Genomic DNA, 19,676 nt, shown 5'->3' on the forward strand with positions numbered 1-19,676 from the left:
GAGAGAGAGAGAGAGAGAGCAAAATGAGAGAAGGGCATGTTACTTGACTTGCTAATTGTTTATAAATTATAGATTTTGTTGCCACATGTAATACAGTGCTCTGCTGGTGTAAACTAACAGTGTGCTGCATTTAGCATCTTCACAGCTCCTTCATTGCCTCAATATTGTAGCTGGAGTCAGTCATTTTTAAATGAGTTTTATGTGTACATCAGGGGATGTTCATAGTGAGAAGGTTTTTTGTCATGTCTGATGCAACAGACCGTTCTATATTTTACACATTTCTTAGGCCCTGAAGGAAGGTCTGACAAACCAAAATGCTTTGACATGACTGTCAAATTTACAATGAACTGTGATCCTGATGTGTGAGCATGAACTTTGTGTGACCTGTATTCTTAATTTGTTTTAGTCTTTTGAATAGTGTAACTGCCAAGCCCTGAGGTTTTTATTCATCCTGGGAAAATAAGGAGCAATTTTCTTACTATAAAAAAATAATTGAATCATCCTAATCAATAAAGTAGTATTTGCTGCTGGTAAATATAAAGTAGGGATTTATCCATTTTGGTTAGTCAAGCTGATTATTTGTGAATTCTCAACAGTTTATGTTTCAGCTGAACAGCAATTAGCTGGAACACCACACCCCAGAATCGCTGATGAATTTGAAAAAGTGGCATAAGATGGACACGCTGTCGCTAATGATGTAGTGATTCAGTAACTGGATCCAGGCAAGGACAGAATTTCTTTTCTGAAGCAGAATATTTTCTACCTCCAACACCTTAGGCTGGATGCAATCTACAACATATTTTTGAACCAATTAAGCATCAACGTTGCTGCCCGAGACCAATTTTGAAGATCAAGGTACTTTGAAAAAAAGCTACTGAGAAAAATCTTTGATGTGGGATTTAACCCTGATCTTTTAAAAATCATTTGAGGCAATGTAATTGGGGCTAAATTACACCATCCCAAACAAATTTAGAAAACTAGGGTGAGCCTCTTATAATAGTTACTGCTCTAACAGACTTTTTTTCAATGAGTACAACAATCTGAAAACTTAGTTGTTAATTGGACTGGATGACAATTTTGTTGCACATTTGCTTTTTGAGTGAAACTTATTAGCTACAAAATGTGAGCAACTTGAGGTGGATTGCCCCATTTTTTATTTCACTGGTGACTGATCAAAACAATTCAAATAGAAAAACAAACAGTAACAGAAAGTGTCCCAAAGTCAGATGGCAGGGAACAAATATCATGACGAGATTGGTGCAGGTTACCTTGTTAGGGTCACTGGGGAAGTTTGAATTCTGACATTTCTCAGTAAATTTTACTATTTGCTGACCACATGTAGAGAGCAGGAATTCATTTTATAACATGTGACTATTACAAACCTGTTGATAAAGTTGCCCAAGTTGTTGAGCAGCTCAGAGTTGTTCTTTGTAGCCATGTCAGCCCAGGAGAAGGCTGAATCCTGTCCCTCTGGACGCACATACAGGAGGTAGAATCGCCACACATCAGACGGGATGCCCGTGTCCTTGGCCATGTCTCCAAACACACCCACTCCTCGGCTCTTGGAGAACTTAGTGTCCTCGTAATTCAGATATTCTATGGGGAAGTTACAGCACAAGTTACTGTCAAAGCTAAACCTTAATTTCCATTAATGATCGTGTTGCATAACTGCCAGAGTTAATGTGTCATTACAGTGTTTTAATGATAAAACATATAAATGATCAATCAACGGGTGAAATCATTCAGTCTTACCCGTGGCAACGAGGTGGTTGACCAAAGTGTAGTTGTCCTGAGCTCCCAGTAGGGAGCAGGGAAACACCACACTGTGGAATGGCACATTGTCTTTGGCCATGAAGTTGTACAACTCCACCTGGTGGCAAAGACACAACACTGCACTGTTAGGATGACATCATATTAGATCATCATGAGATCATCCAGTTCAAAGAGGACTTATCAGCTCTCCCCAACCCCCATCTCTCCCTCTGTGCAAATACAGGCCATCACACACACATAACAGGAGCTCAATCCTGGGGTTTTAGATGGAGATGAGATGAATGAGTCAGTGAGTATGAAGAAGATATCTTAGATTTTTTATCTATAAGACTTCTTTTTAAAGAACTCAGTTAAATAAAGTCCACATATAAATGAACAAGCTAGCTACGTTTCCAGCTCAACACTTGCTACTGTATGTGTGAAAACCTGAGTGGCGTGAAAGCTTAAAATATCATCGCATACTGTAGGCGCACACAGATTGTCAAATAGTTCCCTATTTCTAAGTAAAGCTGACGACAACAATCAAGAAAGCCTTTGGTAGACTGATCATTCCAACATTTATCTCAGAGTGGACGTTTCAAGAAGTGGAGATACATTATCCTGTGTGCACATTGTAGCTGTGGGTACAAAACGGAATGTGCATTTTAATCATCATCAAAGAGGTTATGTCTTCATCTGTTTCACATTAGGGTTATATGGGGCTAGGAATTACACTGTGTTCAAATGGAGAGTGCAAAAGACCAGATGGGGCAATGAAAAAAGCAATCAGACCCATTCTGTGTTGTAAAGAGGACTAAATCTGTGCCAAGCTCGTGCACCAGTACCCTGCTCGGCTCATAAATTCTGACAACATGTGTGTTTTGGGGTGGATTACCTGATGAGGATTCTTCCACCACTGTTCCCATTTGTCAGTGTAGTTGGCAGTAATGGACAGATAACCAATGGGGGCGTCAAACCACACGTAGAACACCTGCAGAGATAGCACAGAGTGACACAGGATGCACATTTTTTAATTTGTGTTACAGAAATTAATTCTGGATCATGTGATTTGACTTAAGTCCCCTCTGCGATTGTAATCAATATTTGTATCCAGGTCATTGTCAATTTCCAAAGTTTTGGTCAGCGTTGCAACATGTTTAGACATGCCACACCTCCCAGTGAAGAACCAGTGTGCTATTAAAGAGCACTGCAGTATCATCAGTCACAGCAGCATTTGTAAACAGTTAATGAAGTGCACAGTCATTTTCAATGTTTAATTAGAAACCTGACCTTAGACATTAAGTGTTTGTATTCATTATCTTCACAGCAAGGTAATTTAGCTCAGCAGTAGAGCTTTATTATGCTTCAATAAGAGAAAACAAACGAGTGGTGTGTGAATCGTTTCTACTGTATAATAAACTATAATATCAAATAGCAAGATTTCTTATGTGAAATTTTTAGCCGACAATAGCAGACCTTCTCTTTAAAGTCAGGGTGAGGTACTGGTGTTCCCCACTTCAGGTCCCTGGTGATGCAGCGAGGTTTGAGTCCATCTCTCAGCCAGGAGCGAGTGATCTGTTTGGCATTTGCTGTCCAGTCTCCTGTGCTGGTTGACTTGTCCAGCCACTGCTCCAACTGAGCCTCAAGCTGCATGACAGAAAGAAGAAGAATGAAAACAACTGAATTTCTTAACTCTAAACTACTGCTCTAGAGTGAGTAAAACCCTTTATATAATACTAATTACCACAAGGTTAACTGCCTTCCACAAGCTATCTGACTCTGAATTGTACTTTACACTTGATACTTGTACTTTCTCAATTGGCCAACTCTGTCTCGATCCCCTTAGTAAAAAAAATAATAAAAAAAATAAAATAAAATAAAAAAATCAGTCTAAACTATAGGATGGGCAACCCAGCCCATTACAATGCAGTGTGAAAACATACCTTTGGCAGGTCCAGGAAAAGATGTTTGGAGGAGCGGATGACTGGAGTCTGCCTGCAGACCTTACACTGTGGTTCCTGGAGGGGACAGCCATTAACAATGATCAACACTGGTTAGGATAAATGTAACATGATTTTTACCTGAAATTGCAATTTATAGGATATTTTTTTCATCTATGAATGCAGAACATTTTAAAGTTCCAGTGCAGCAACAATACTACCATAACAGTAAATTAAAGGTTGTAGTGTCAGCCTCTCTTCTAAAAGAGGAAGTCTGTATTTCTAGATTCACAGTTCTGCAAAAAGAGGAAAATATATATAGTTCAAGAGGCACAGCAGCCCAAAAAGATCATATATGTACTGCTGCTTCAGTTAATGATTAATTTCAAATATGTGGTGCAGCTGGCATTATAAGCCTCAGCCTAAAAACAAATAGTTGTCCAGTTATCTATATACTTCTACTCCTATGTCACCCTTGTTCTCCAGAGACTCTTGAAACTCATTCTGGGATATGTAGGAAGTCACTAACTGACGTGGATGTAAAAACGGCAAGTAAGGCAAAGTAGAAAATGGAAAGCCAATTAGTATCGGAACATGTTTTTGCCTTCAATATAGATTAACATAGAAGAATAAAAATGGTATGGCAATTTGCCCTGCTATCATTCTCTTTCTAATAGTCAATTAATGTCAATAATCAGCAGAGATTCCTCATGATCATCCTACTCTTGCCTTTTATCATCAACATGCTCCTCCCAACTCACCCTGAGCTCCACAGCATTGATGAGCCGCCCACACTTGTCACACTGGTCACCACGAGCTTCTGGGTAGCTGCAGTGGGGACAGGTGCCTTCTACGAAGCGGTCTGCAAGGAAGCGCTGGCAGTTTTCACAACGCAGTTGCTCCACTGTGTCTTCCACTAGAAAATCATGCTTGTGGAGTCGCCAGAAAATATTCTGGGCTATCCTGAAGGAATAACAAGAGGACAAAGATGGATTAATGATATTTTGGGGGTTGTGCTTGGGATGCAAGGAGAAAATTCTTTGTGTGAAGGTGCATGAACACACTGATTATGACGACTGTGTTATGTGGGAAGTAATGAGTCATTACACCCTGACTTCATTTTTGTTTTCCAAATCAGATTTATACTGATCTTCCCTGTTGGCTAGAAAATGATGTAAACTTTATGGATCAATATAGCAATTTAGAAAATTGAGCAATATACTAGGAAAAAGAAGAAAGAAAATTTGGGTTATTGATTTGTTAAGAAAAACATGAAGTAAAACAGTTCTAAACAGCTGACTTTAACCTTTGGTGGTGAATTTTAAATCTAAAATGTAAGACCTAACATCCAAAACACTTTTCATGAAGCAAATCAAAAGTCTTTAATCTGTGGGCCGTTTTCATTTTTCAAAGCACACAGTTCTGGTGCATGGTGTTTGATGCCTTTTATGCTGTTCACTCTCAAAGCAAGTGCTGCAAAACAAGAGTTTTTATCTTCGTAATCCTTTTCTATGTACAAGCTCAAGAATTTAAGTCTCTTCTTTACTGAAGAAAAGTGCATCTCTTTGCGTATCCATTTCAACATGTAAGTAGGTAAAACACACCAAGAACCAGTCTTTCCATGCCTTATTTAACCACTTATACAAACAAAAAATTAGCCGACACCTGATCCAAAGACACACTGACAAGTGAAGAAATCCCTTCCACTCCATTGCTTTTCTTTGTTTCAGTAATTCCTCAGAGCAACAATCAATAACTCTGAAGGAATTTATTTCATCCCCACACTTAGATCTCCTCAATATTATAAAATTGATAACTCTACTATAGAACATCCACTTTATTTTTCATAGACTGACGCCAATACCTTTCCTTTCAGCTGACTTTTTAAAAGGTTGTCAGAAGTGATACTGTTTCTTGAGTAAATACATTACTATATTACAATAAAGTGGAACCTCACCTGACTGTATAAATCTACTTTTACACATAACCTTCATCTTAGTTGTGTGCTGTGCCAGTGTTTGACTAATTCTAATTCATAAGTGACAGGTGTCACATGTGATGACAGTAGTTCCAGACACTGCTGCTTAAGAATTATAATGGTAGGATTCTTTTTTTATTTGGTAAACCCTGGAAATGTAAGCAATAACTTACATTCTACAATCATGCTCAGTAATCTCTGAGATTAAGTCGAATGTATGCTTGAGAGGGCTAGACATCCACACCAGTATCTACTGAAAGATTATAGTAATCCTATGTTACGTAATTGTATAGTAATCGTATGGAAACATGCCCTTTCATACCAAAGCCAAAAAGCATCAGAACCACATCTAACCATAGCCACAACAATCTTCCCTGCATCCACTTACTCCGTCTGCTTCTCGGTGGTGGTTCTGCCAAAAAAGTCAAAGTCAATCTGGAACCACTTGTAGATGCTGGAGTGAATGGCATGGTACTTGTCGCAGATCTGCTGTGGCGTCAGACCCTCCTCTCTGGCCTTGTTCTCTGTGGCTGTGCCATACTCATCTGTGCCACACACAAACAGTATGTTCCATCCTCGCAGACGGCCGTACCTTAGAGGAGGAGACGCATGGAGTCAGCACAGTAAGACATGAGACACTTGGTGGGAGGGATGGCAAGCGAGAGAGACATATGTAGAGAAGAAAAAATAATTGAAGAAAGAAAGATGATGTTGGGGAGTTATTGAGTGAAGGACAAGAAGGAAAAGCAGGAAAAGCAGGATATCATGATATGCCTGTAATCTACATTATATATGCACATAGAGGTCAATATTATGTGCATGATCATCAGCATTTTGTTAGCACCTTTGTAGACAGACTGAATTCCTACCTGCTAAAGACATCAGCGCTGAGGACACAGCCAATGATGTTGCCCAGGTGGGGGACGTTGTTGACATAAGGCAAGGCACTGGTCACAAGCAAGTTTCGCTTTCCCTCCTGTGGCAAACTGGAAAAAACAGATCTGAGTTCAAATCTGAATCCCTCATAACTCCTCTCCCCTCTCTGCTGTTGGAGTTTAGAAAATTAGGTTGCTTTACTGCACATGACAGATGCTGGGTAAGTTAGTGGGATTGTCCCACAGAAAGATGATCTTAGGTGATGTGATCCCCACAACATCATATAACATGTTAAACTTCAATATACACAGACTGCAAGCCACTAAGTACAGGCCTTAAAACAGTAACAGATCTGTGAGCCTGATGAGATGTCCAGGAGGAAATGTGTACAATGCAATGAATTAAATATTATATGAATTTAAAACCGCTTTATGCCTGAAACAGTGCCTGAGAACTGCAAGCAACTCCTCATTGTCTAGAATGGGAAACCGCACTTTTAATCACTTACATGGGGTGTTGTCTGTTTGTAGCCAATGGGCAGGCATTTAAACCTTTACTCCAGGTGAGAGCAGCTGCCTCCATCTCCTCTTCTGAAACCACACGTTCACCTTCCTCGCCCTTAACAAACAGAGATATAGAGAATTATTAGGTTGGTGATCTCCCCAAGTACATATTTGTATTTTAATCCTGTTGTTATATTACATTTAATTAATTAAATAGAATTACTGGGGACAAAAATTTGAAATGGTAGTGAAATGATAAAACTACTATTCATAATGAACTGCCTTTTGAAAACTCAGAATGACTGAACTTAACATCACAATTACCTCAATTTCAACATGATGTTAGCAAGCAAGAGAGTTGCTCAAGTTCTCAAAGCTATAATGACCTGTCAAAAGAATCACATTGTATACACTGTATAAAGTGTGATTCTTTTTGATACTATACAGTAAGTGATATTTCTTTTAACGTGATCCCTTTCTAGCAAGGGAGTCCTTATCAAGGACCCTCCTCTCTCTAAACTTCTGGATCAAAAAGACGAAGAAATACACTCAACCGTTCAGTCTTCAACCTTTTTCCCCTGTCCTTTTGACCTCTAACCCCGAAGCTAAAGTATTTAGCAGTCTGAGATACGCACACTGTGCAACTTCCTCTTACACAGTGTCGTAACTGGTGCTTCTATATTTGACTGGCACCTGTTGAAATCCTCACACAAGAAAGAAATAGAGGATAAAGAAAATAGTGATGTAACCTCTACACGCTGCATGTTCTACAGTATATCCTAACACGGGTGTTAATTTAGATTTCATAGAGCCAAGTTAACTCTCACACGGAGACTGCGTCTGCTTTACAAGAGAGCCCTGCTTAGTCTAAGTGAGGTGAAATTTGAGCCTTGCAACCCTTTGAGTGCTTTAACTTTCTTCCCAAGTGAAAAAGTTACGGTGAATATAGAAAATGTGGGAAAGGAAACCTGTGACAATACATGTAACCCAACAGGAGTTATTTGCATTATAAAAATAAAAAGACTATACATTTTCTTGGAAACCTTACATGTACACGTACATGTTTCCTGAGGCATAAGCACAAGTGTAGTTAGGCACTGAAGCACCTCTGAATGCTTTTTGTTCAGTAAGAAAGCTTTAAGTCTAATAGTTATCCTGATGATCTGGCTGATACCTCAGCAGGGCTGCTGTTGCATGGTTGTGTGTCTCTGCACTGGCTGCTCTGAGGGGCAGGCTGCCTCTGCATGTAGCTCTTCATGCCCTGCAGGCCTTTTCCCTGCAGCACTTTCTGAGCAGCAGACTGGAAACTGCACATAACAGCAGCCCCACGGTCAAACCAAGTCTTCACAGACTTGCATTCACCTGAAATGGAAAGCAAAGGCGATTGGAAAAGAGGGAGGGAGGGAGGCAGGCAGGGAGAGAGGGAGAGAGAGAGAGAGAGTGTATTGTAAATAAATATTTTAAAATAAAAGGTGAAAGGTAAGTAAAAGAAAAAGAAAATGGAATAATTAAATGAAAATAGAGAAGAAGTTACGCTATTAAAAAAAAATGTTAGTTCATGAATAGACAATTTATGTATGGCCAAAAACGAATAACGAAGAATTTCAAAGTTTATTAGTATTTACCCAATGCTAGTGAAGAGTCAGATAAAATGGGGTACAACGCAGCCCACAAAACAACATCAGCAACTGAAACAGCTTCCTGAAACACAGCACAGTTTAATGAACATTATTTTTTTAAAGCAATTAACACGCAACATTTCTTGCTATGTGTCCTTTACTGTCACCTCACTAAAAAGTTAAATGCTTATTGTTTTGAAAGCCCTAAACAATGCAGACCCGACCCCCTGTGCAAATTCTGCATACAGAACAACCATAAGGAAGACTATATAAAACCTGGACTATATGTATCACTGTGTGTGAAAACCACAATCTCTGTTAAGCTAGACACAGTGTTCCTCCCAGTCATGTCAATCACCAAGAGACCTAACAAAACACATTTCTGTACACATGAAATATATGACACTCAGATGACTCATTGCCACGGGGCTGCAAATAGCACAGAGACAGACCCCCCCCCACCCAATCCACCCACCCACACTCAGGCACATCTGCAACATAAGGGACCTCATCCCCAGATAAATTGTTTTAACTTAAAAATGCATCACTAGCTCAGCATCAGCAGCTGAAGAAAGACAGAAAAAAAAATGTTGCCGGAGGAGCCTGATCTGGCACAGCGGAGACGCTCAGTTAAGCTCAGCTGAGCTTCCAGAGAGGCACCATGAACTTTTGACTTGATCATATATCATCAAGTGTGTTTGTCTTTATCTTCTTAATGTGTTCATACTATACATGGCAACTACGTGGGTATTGGAAAATAGCAAGTGCAGTAGCGACTAAGAAGAGATGCAAAATGTACCCCAGTTAAATATGGCGTGTTCCCCTTGCTCAAGCTTTGGTCCAAGTAGTTTAGGGGCCCCTGGAGGACCTTGGACACCTCTGATGCCTTTCCCTGTAGCACTGCCATGTGAAGGGCCTGTAGCAGTGCAGGCTGCACAAATAAGACAAAACAGAAATTAATTAGAATTGACTGAATGACATTAGAGCATGACGGAGGTTGAACAGTTCATTTCCTTCCTGCTGCTACAGGGCATGCAGAAAGATTGGTTCAGGTTTAGTGTTTTGTACAATACATCACCAGCAAAATGTGTTTTATGTTGTGCTTACCTGAAGATCTGTGGCTTCCCATTCAAGCCACTGATTGCAAAGTTCACTGGAGTCTTTTCCACTTACTTCAAATAGGTATCTAATATGTCAAAAAGTGAGAAACAGAAGGAAGACCTGTCAAATAGCTTATTGGCTTTCAAAAGAAATTTCCTCTGAGGTGCCAAACAAACATACCTAAAAAAATGAGCTCCGTCTTTCAAGAGTTAGTTACATTGTGCCTCAAAATTGTACTGCAATGTAATCATTGTCAAACAAAAGCACATTTCACTCACCTGTTTTATTTTGGAAGATATCTATCTCAGAAATGTCTGCTGCCATACCAATACAATTAAGAAAACCTGAGAAGTTACAGCCAAAGCTATTGCCATGACTACATATTGAGATATGTGAAAATATATTTCTGTTGCTGAAAGGGCCCTTTAGGATTTGGAATATCTGACAAGTTACTTAGAAGCATTGATTAATAGCCTCCACATCCCTGCCAACCTGGCATTGGCATTCATAAACGACCAAGCAGGATTGGACTATAATGTACTGACCGGCAGATGGCATTGGAGCTGAAAAGGTGCAGTCCACTAGGCAGGAGCAGGGCTGGCAAGGTTGGACGGCTAAGGAAGGGCACCACTCTCTCTGGATAAAATCGAAAATGTTTGTTAGCAGACAATATTGTTATGCAGATGAGTATGTTTCTATGACTGGTTGGACTAGATTCTTCAGCTGGTTGAACATGTTAATTCAGACTATAAAACCTCCTTCTAATCTTTAGAGAGAGAGAGAGAGAAATCTGTTGGATCAAATTCACTTCAACACGTCCTGGGAAGAGATTATATGAGAGTTAAACACTGCATGGAGAACTAATAACACAAGAATCATCAAGTGCATCAAGGGCAATCCTGCGATCAAATTCTCAGCCTCAATACTTATCAGTGAAGTTACTAGAAAGGTTTATGAAGAACACAAAGGTCATGCGGAAGGTCAAGGATCTGATCTTCTTAATCTGTAATTTATCAGAAGTCAGAGCAGATGAGGGGATTCTGGTAATACAGTATTACTGATGTCTTGACTTGGACAATATCATTTGATAAGATTCAATGCAGCAGGAGTAACATTAACAATTAGTATTATTGTAACTTTAATAAATGTTCAATATTTTAGACTTGTGGAATGAATCAATTGATAGATAACAAAAACCGTTATATACTACATATGATACAGTATACTTCAACACCAATAATGCTGTTTATATACATAATGTATTCTTAGTTCAGTCCACTTCATTCATACACTGTGGCTGCATCACAGGCGGCCCTGATTATCCATCTCTGTGGTCCAAATCCCAAGGAGGACTAGCACACATCTGGGACTAGGAGTGAAGTTGAATTAAGTAATTTCCCCCTGGGATTATTAAAGTATTTCTGATTCTGATTCTGATTCTGAAGCCACTCTCACATGTCTGAGACAACCAGACCATACGCCCGAAGCTGGGCTATATTACCATGTAATTAGAATCTGATTCCTTTGCACAGCAGCATCTAGATGATGTCCCAGTGGTTCTCAACAACCCAGGGGTATTTGAAGGGGTTACGGGGGGATATTTTAATTTCACTATCATTTCACTGTCAAGTTAGCCCAGTGAGAGAATCTATATGACTAATTTAATCACAGGTTTTACACTCTTCACTGTTAATCTGCCAATCTCTAGTGTAGACAGTGATGGCAAAACTACATCTTATCAAATATGGGTCTGTCAGTATACTATCAATGGCCTGTGGTTGTTGTGGATCAATTGGGGGTCCTTGACAACAAAAAGGGTGAGAAGCACCAATACTACCATGTTAAACTCATTGTGGACCACTTGTATTAAAACAGCCTATTGTGACCATTAATTGCCCCCGATCCTGAGGAGGGATGAGTTGTTTGGCTGAAATTAATATGGATCAACATACAGACAGACTTGTGTCACTGTCAATACAGGTAACAGAAGAGATTGGTATAATTCAAACCTGGATTGTGGCCATGTTGGCCTCCTCTCCTCTCCTCTCCTTCTCAAGTTTTCAGGTCCTTCATTATCTATCAAGGTTTTTTTAGTAGGTGCAGCCTGACACCAGTAACAAATGCTTTCCCCAAACACTGACAATTTTTTTTCCTTTTTAAATACGGTATAACAAGATATTTGATTGTGTCTGTAATACAGCTTTCCAATCCAAGTCCCAGACTGTTGCAGGCATTAAAGTTGTAATGTTAGACATTAGAGAGGTTTACTGTACTGACACCTGAAGCTGCACACTGCTACACAAAGGCTACACAAACAAACAGTACTGAAACAAGACCAACAAAGCAGTGATGTGCGGTAAGAGGTTTCTAGCTGCTTCTCAGACACAGGTGGACTGTTCTCTCCATTCATCAGTGACTGACACTGACAGACAGCTCTCACTTCAACAGGACTGACAACACTTGGTTTGATATCACAGTTACAACCGTGTTAGTTAACGTTACACCACAGACTGTAACTCCACAAAACCACACGTACATAAATGACGAGCCACTGCTGCTTTCAACCAACAGCAGCTGTTAATACTCCCCATTATTAAAGGTAGACTCACAGACTAATGTGTGAGCTAACCACGCTTTTCTTACCTTCGTGGTTGACATACTGAACGTCGCACTGAACTCCAGTCACTCCTAACGCAGCTAACACCTTCAGGCAATGCGGGTTGCCTTCACTTACGAAGAGCTTCATCTGGCCGCTGGTAGCTACTCCGACTGGCTTTAACGGTGTCAATATAAATATATATGTTGTTGTTTTTTTACTTTAAAACAAGACAAGTAACCCAGCTGCTGATATAAACTTTGCCAGTGAGTGCCGTCCACACGCTGATGCAAGCAGTGCTTAGCTCTTTTACAAATGGCGGACGTGTAGTTTTTACGCGGCGTCTGCGTCGTTCACAGTAACGGTAGCGGGCTGTCAAATGGACTACATCTCCCGTGAACTATCTCCCACAGCGTAACGTTCGACGTCCGCAAGGGTTTGCTTGTTTTTGTCTCCACCGTAGCACCGCCGGGCGGGATGCGTCTCTCGCTGTGTGCACCAGGCACCAGGGGACCTCCGGTGAGTACAGGAGCGCACCACAGCGCCGGTTGTTCAGTGATCTTATTGGCTCTGTGTCAAAGTTAATCGGGCGGTTGTAGCCAATCTCAAACCAGCAAAACCACACTGCGAAAGCTTTTTTTTTTTTTTTTTTTTTTACATCCACTTAAAGCGCCAGGAGGATGTATCTTCACGGGCTGCACCAGGCAACTTAGTGAACACGTATGACTGATAATTTGCAAAAGTGCACGGCGGAGTTGTTCTGTGTGCTTCCGTTACCTGAATTATGTGAAGTCATCAATATTTTTTTATTCTTTCCCACGAGATTAGACGCAACTCCTGCTATCTCTCTCTCCTCTCTCTCGCTTTCTTTCTCTCTCTCTCTTTGCAGTTCACCCCCAAAAACCCAACTGAGCTGTCATCACGTCGCTGAGAGGTGAGTGATGTTGTGTCCCTCGAATGCAAAGATGTGATTGTTGCTGAATTGTTTAGTCAGAAATCTTATTTTTCTGCTGTGGAATATTTCCTCATTGCAGGAAATGTGTTGAAATGTATGTACGCTTTTCTGTTCATCGGCTTTTTTTTTATCTGCTGTTGTATTATTAAATCTAAAACGTCGCACACTGAATTATAAACTAGATTTTACTTTTACAAGTTGTTAGATAATATTGTTTCACCTGCCACATGTGACTGCAGGTTTAAACATCTCTCTTTTTTTCTCACGCAAACTTATTCTAACTCAGATTTATTCATTGTAATGACAGAAGTCAGTGTGACTAAGATTATCTTGTGGCTTCAGTTGTCCTTTTTTATTTTGAAAAATGCATTTTGGACTAATTCATTTTAAAGCCGATTGACTCACTAGATACATTACAATGGACTTCTGTATATCTACTGTACAGTTTGTGCAAAAAAAGTTGTAGACCAGTTTTGCAACTCTAATGTTTAGCATTTGGAAGTCCTGCTTCCAAAAATAGGCCATACATGATACTAAAATACATTTACTAAAATAACCTGTCTACTTTTTCCAAAACAACTTATTTTTCCATATCATAGTCTCAAACCACATGTTGTTTTACACTGTCACATCTGCTGAACCACAAAGGGCCAACTTTTCCTGTTGAGCCCCTCCCCATTCACACACAGGCACACACACAGGCGCACACACACATACACATGCACGCACACTTTCTTTTACTTTTTTCTTGTAATTTCTGTACACCTCATGCATTCCTACATGTGTCATCCCTACAAAAGTGCTGACTCCATGACCCTATTTTTGGATATCTCTATTTCCCGGTCATTAAATGTCACACCGATAAGAATGCTAATCTCAACACTTTACATATGACAAACCTCTTTTCATGTGGAAATATTTGCATGCTGCTGCGAGCATGTTTTAGCCCTTACATGCTTCACAGAAAGTATATGGACGGGTTAACCACAGGGTGCAATGGAAACAGTTTGACTGACGCATTGCATTTTTGCTGTTTCATAATCTTTCTTAAGTCCATGCAAAGCAGGAGATTTGCTCCCCTTTTCGCCAGCCTGTGACGACACGGGCCTGAAAGATTATTCTCCAGTTGCAACATTGACTGATTAAAAGTGCCTTGTACCATGTGCAGTATTAGCAAGGGGGTTACAAGTCCAGTGTAATTGCTAGTGTGCTTCACTGTTGTGTCAAAGACAGATTGAGAGAATGAAGTGTTTTAGATGGTGTTTTTTTTCTTTACTAGACAGATTATTTTGCTTCTTTGGGATATTTGAGCAAGTCTGTGGTTGAGTGTGAGATGTTGGTGTGCTTGCATGGATGCTATCAACTGTGAAGCAAAATCATACAATAGGAAAACACAAGGTCCACTAAAACCTCATCGGCTTTGTACTGTACGTAGCAGGTGACAGCCACAACACAACTGTGTCTCTGCATGCAGTCCAGGCCCTTCACAACAATCCTACAGCTGACAGATTGACATTTGTGTTTGTGGTACTGGTTTGTCTCATCAGATCACATTGGTTTGTTGAAGGTTGTGTAGTCGTGATTGACTTATCATAATTCTAAACCTTCTGTAAATTAAATCTGGTCTTTCTGGGGTGTCTTAAGCTTCTATCCTGTGACCCCAAAATGTTTTGTGACATACCTTCAAGAGCAAGTGGGAGCCTCAAACAGATTATATAAAAATGATAATATATTTAAAACATTTTTATTCACTACATCAAAAATATCAGTATGTTAACTCAGTTTGTTTTACACTTAAACTAATGCAGTTTAATAGGCTCTGCAAAATAAATCCTACCTTCATTAAGTTTATAATAACCATTTTTAGTTTGAAGCTGTTTTAAAGACGTGGTGATTTAAAACTTTCTGGTCATTTCAGAGGCTGCATTTTATAGTGCTGTTGAATTGTACTGGGTTATACTGAGTTATATATTTATAGTTTGTCCACTCTATTTATATCCCTCAGGGTAAATTACACTGAATGTACATCCTGAGGATCCCAAAATTGAGATGCTAAACTATGGCATTCTTAAAGCCGAATCTTGTACAGTAATGTCTAACAACTGTGAGTTTCTGTGTTGATGGATCAATGTGTTATTACCAATGGGTAGTTAAGCAATATGAATGCACTCAGATGCAGTTAGTGACCAGTATACATACAGTACATAGTTAAATGATACTGGTGTAGTCATTAATATACGTGTCTCTTATTTACTCTATACTAAACTGCATTGTTATATGAAAGCACCCTACTGTACATTACTGTAGCTCCACCTACATTCACATCTGTGCTCTGTTTTAATCCAGTTTAATCCTGCATTTACTCTCAGTATCTATGCAATGATTTGTGCTTTCACTAGCTTGTATTATGCATACTGTAAGTACAGCACTATGAACAACCGAACTTGATGAAACAACACTCATATTTGATAAGTGGACGTGCTTTTTTTTATTTGGATATTCGATTTTGACCATTTTTCCATAGAAGTAGGGAAAAATGCTGCACATTCTCTGTTTTTAACTCCTCAGATGGGACTTTGTCTCTTTATCATATATGATTGCAAACTGGATATCTTTGGGTTTTCGACTTTTAAAGACATTTGAAGACACCACTTTTGGCTCTCGTGATGGACATTCTTCACTGCTTTTGACATTTTATAGACTAAGCATGTAGTCTAAAAATGAAACTAATCAGCCCCAGTCTGCCTACACATATCCTGTTAATAAAATGGAAAGTTGTTCTTAGACAGTGGCACCAAACAGACCTGAAGGCAGCATGGGTAAACACTGCTCTAATGTCTGACACATCCTAACCCCTTGTTATTTGTGTAATATTTCTTTATTGAACAAATAACCCCTTTAACCCCGTGAAGGCATCAAAGCTGTGACTGCGTGTGTGCCTCTTCACTGTAGCATTTGCCTTGGGAGGTTTAGCTGCTCTTCCTTGTGCCCCAACAGTATCGTGCTCACTTCAGCTGCACAGGGCTGAAAGTGGGTCTTTGACTTGCCTGATAGCTTTTGACAGCTCACTCTCATCCCTGGTGGATCAATGGAGCTCAGCGCTCTTCATTAGAAACATCAATGTACCGCACATTCCCACAGGCTCAGCAACAACCCATGAGCCCCGTCAGAGAGTGAAGGTTTATTTTGTTACTCTCTAAAGATCATTCTTGACTTCTCTATGACATTTTATTTTCTTCAATTGAAGAATATTGTGGGAATGTGGTGAAAGATGAATTGATACTTTATGAACTTTAGCAGCGATATTCACAACGTTGTTCAAACATCACCTGTGTGAATAAAATATGATTATTTTTGTTTATATCACATAGAATAACAAATAAAACATTTCTTATTCTGTTTGACTGCTGAAGACAGAAATCAATGCAAAAATCAATTCGGGCAACTTGGCAACTTTAGTCTGATTTTCAGTCTTGAAATAGTCTTTACCAAGGAAATAAATCAATGTAGTTGGACAACTCTGCAGTGTTACAGTATAGTTTTACTTCTTTTGATTAGGACATAAAGAGCAAAATCTAAAAATAATGAATATTTCTTATTAGTGTTCAAACATTTAGCTGATTTTTGATTATCAGTGAATCTTATAAGTAATTTTTCACATTTTTCACCATTCACCTGTTCTAACTTCTAAAATCAGCAGATTCTCTCTGTGTTTTTCATCATTGTAAATTGAATATTTTTAGGCTTAGGACCATTTATTTGCATAGAACAGCCCCCGTTCTTGTGCTGTAATATTAATAAATTCACCAGGAGCAAAATCATGTCATTAAATGGTCTGATATATACCTCAATGCTATGGTGATAATAATTTTATGCTGTATTTCTAATACATAAGAAAAGCTGCTTATTGAAATAAGAAGCATTTTTCACAAGCTTATTCCTCTTGCTGAAATAAGCTTATTGTGATTTAACTAGAAGCAGCAGTGTATTTTTCACCTTCCATTTTTTCCATAACATGCATAGGCTAATTAAAAATGTGACGCTTGAATTAATTCTTTCAAGAGTTTAAAATGGCCCCTAAGCAATCCTGCACTACTTTGCCTTACTAGGAAACACTGGTCTGTCTGGTTGTTGTTTCTATTGAAATGGGGGAAATGAGAACTTGAATATTCTACAAGCAAACTCTCTGAAGAAGTTTGCTATGTGTCGATGAAGGCTGCAGGGTTCATTGTAAACACAAGTATTGCGTCAGCAAACGCTTGAAATGATGGCATCACACGTACGAAATGTTTTTATGTGCAACAAGAAACAAATAGCACACATACTGGAGACACTGGAGATGGTAGTTGGTCACAGAGGTTGTTGTCATGATGATAGTAGAGAGTGTGAGCCAATGGCTGCTTTACTGTCATCATCTGCTTTTTGATTGGTTCTCTGACAATTTACACAGCTAATGACTGAAAGGATCCAGCCCACCTGTTTAGTCACATACACTCACACACACTTAGGCACACACAGATGTGCATCCATACACGCGTTCACACAGGCAGGCAGTCGTCACACTGGGATACACAGTGTGTGTTTCAGTGTCTCTCTCTGGTCTGATCATCAATAATGCATGGCTTTGGGAGGATGAAAGGCTGTTTTGGCTTGAGGCATGTGTCTCATATGGAGAGAGAGACATCAGCACTAGTAGTTTTAACTGTACATCCATAGACAAAGTCACTGCTTATATCAGGAAAGTGATTTCTTTCCTTATTTAGGAAGAAAGTGTATTGTATGTTTCATTTCACTTGACTTTTGGTGCAGCTGCGTTCACAATGAAGTTGTTTATTTCTAAATTCTAAAAGTAAGTATTATCGAATGTTAAAGGTCTAATCTAACTACATCTGTTTCAGATATAGTTTAGATAAAGTCTTGTAACTTTGATTTAGCATTGATTTTAGGAACATTTCAAGTCACTTCTGTGCTTATTCTAAGATGTGCTGCTGTGTTACAACTCCTTTTACCTATAATGTATGATTTGGATACATGACGCAATACTTCAGCTCACACAACCTTACCTGACTTCAAGTTGGGACTCAAACAGCCAGTTAGCAGACAAACCATTGGATACTAGTTTGTAATAGAGACAATAGAGATCATGCACAGGCAGCATGGCTCATGTCACTGTGAAGAACTAATTACAGCTGTTTGGATGACACAGATATTAAATCAGCAGTCCTGTTAACTTTAGTGTCACACTTTTTGCTTGTTTTCATGATGATTAAAGTTACTGAACAGTATGTATCAAGTAGAGCAACTTGTTCTTTCTCATTTTCCTATGAACCCTTTGGTTATAGACATTCATATGTAAATACAGTACAGTCTACGTGTGTGTGTGTGCGCGTGTGTGTTTGCTATGTGTACACGGATGTGGGAGTGCACGCAAAAACCCTTTGAAGTTCCTCATTCACACTATACTCCTCTTCCCCATGTCTCATCTCTCTTTGAAGACCATGTAGCCATGATTATTAAAGCCGCCCTCTTTCGACTTCAAACGTATGGAATGAATATGGATATGGTATGACACCAAACTTTCCACCAACACCCTTCACTCCACTCTCGTCCTGCTGTGCGGTGAAGTTTGATAGGCCCTGCGATCTTAAACCTTCTCAGTGGGAGCTGAACATGGCAGTTAGTGGCTTGTCTTGCAACATTGCAACTTCTTCTTAATTTATCCATAAAGCTTCTTAGGTGCTTTGTAGCCAGATTTGTAATTGCTTTCAAACACTATCTTCTTGTCTCATCCCTCCACTATATCATTGTACATCGCACCATACATTGTCATTTGCATTCATCCTCTCACAGTCTCTCTCTCTCTTTGCCCGTAAGCGCTACTACTAGTTTAACACTATGGCTTTATCCAAAGTGCACCATAAGTTTTCATACCTCCCTCAGATCTCAGTGTGTCCTATGAATAACACCAACAAAGACAAAAAGGGATTATGCACTTTAATCACATTTTTGACCATAGCACCTTGATAACATTCCAACAGCTCATTGATATATATTGCCTTGAGAAACAACAATACTTACAATACAGCCAGTTAAAACATTCAGCCAAGGCTAGAATAGATATCTCTAGCACACACCTGGAACAACCACCATTATTTCTTGGAAGTGGTATACTCTGTGCTCTAGCTATACATATATACATATGTTCAATACAAATCATAATACCTATAATACTTATAGCCCTAATTTTCACTAAAACCACAATACTACTAAGTGGAGAAGTAGGAAAAAATCCACATCTTACAATGGTTTGATCTTCTAACATGACAGATATCAGTGGAGCAAAAAAAAAAAAAAAA

The 19,676-nt window shown here is 39.3% G+C and overlaps 2 protein-coding genes across 6 annotated transcripts in view; one reads left to right on the forward strand and one right to left on the reverse strand.

Annotated features, from left to right (window-relative positions):
- Positions 1–12,674, reverse strand: part of mars1 (methionyl-tRNA synthetase 1) — a 16,574-nt gene extending 3,900 nt beyond the window's left edge. For both annotated transcript variants that reach the window (XM_035661357.1, XM_035661356.1), the window contains exons 1-15: positions 12,413–12,674; positions 10,315–10,405; positions 9,776–9,854; positions 9,468–9,599; positions 8,675–8,750; positions 8,224–8,411; positions 7,055–7,164; positions 6,540–6,656; positions 6,059–6,262; positions 4,454–4,655; positions 3,696–3,770; positions 3,229–3,399; positions 2,648–2,743; positions 1,753–1,870; positions 1,383–1,596 (exon numbers count right to left, since the gene is read on the reverse strand). In XM_035661357.1, coding sequence (XP_035517250.1) covers positions 1,383–1,596; positions 1,753–1,870; positions 2,648–2,743; positions 3,229–3,399; positions 3,696–3,770; positions 4,454–4,655; positions 6,059–6,262; positions 6,540–6,656; positions 7,055–7,164; positions 8,224–8,411; positions 8,675–8,750; positions 9,468–9,599; positions 9,776–9,854; positions 10,315–10,405; positions 12,413–12,515 — 1,976 coding nt within the window. In that variant the 5' untranslated portion in view covers positions 12,516–12,674. The remainder of the gene's footprint in view (positions 1–1,382; positions 1,597–1,752; positions 1,871–2,647; positions 2,744–3,228; positions 3,400–3,695; positions 3,771–4,453; positions 4,656–6,058; positions 6,263–6,539; positions 6,657–7,054; positions 7,165–8,223; positions 8,412–8,674; positions 8,751–9,467; positions 9,600–9,775; positions 9,855–10,314; positions 10,406–12,412) is intronic.
- Positions 12,675–13,047: 373 nt separating this feature from the next.
- arhgap9 (Rho GTPase activating protein 9) overlaps positions 13,048–19,676 on the forward strand; it is a 42,060-nt gene continuing 35,431 nt past the window's right edge. For all 4 annotated transcript variants that reach the window (XM_035662302.1, XM_035662304.1, XM_035662305.1 and 1 more), the window contains exon 1: positions 13,048–13,299. The gene's annotated coding sequence lies outside the window, so the exon portion shown is untranslated. The remainder of the gene's footprint in view (positions 13,300–19,676) is intronic.

This window comes from Morone saxatilis, unplaced genomic scaffold (assembly GCF_004916995.1).
Source record: "Morone saxatilis isolate NCDOM2014 unplaced genomic scaffold, NCSU_SB_2.0 Contig18, whole genome shotgun sequence".
Lineage (NCBI taxonomy): Eukaryota > Metazoa > Chordata > Actinopteri > Moronidae > Morone > Morone saxatilis.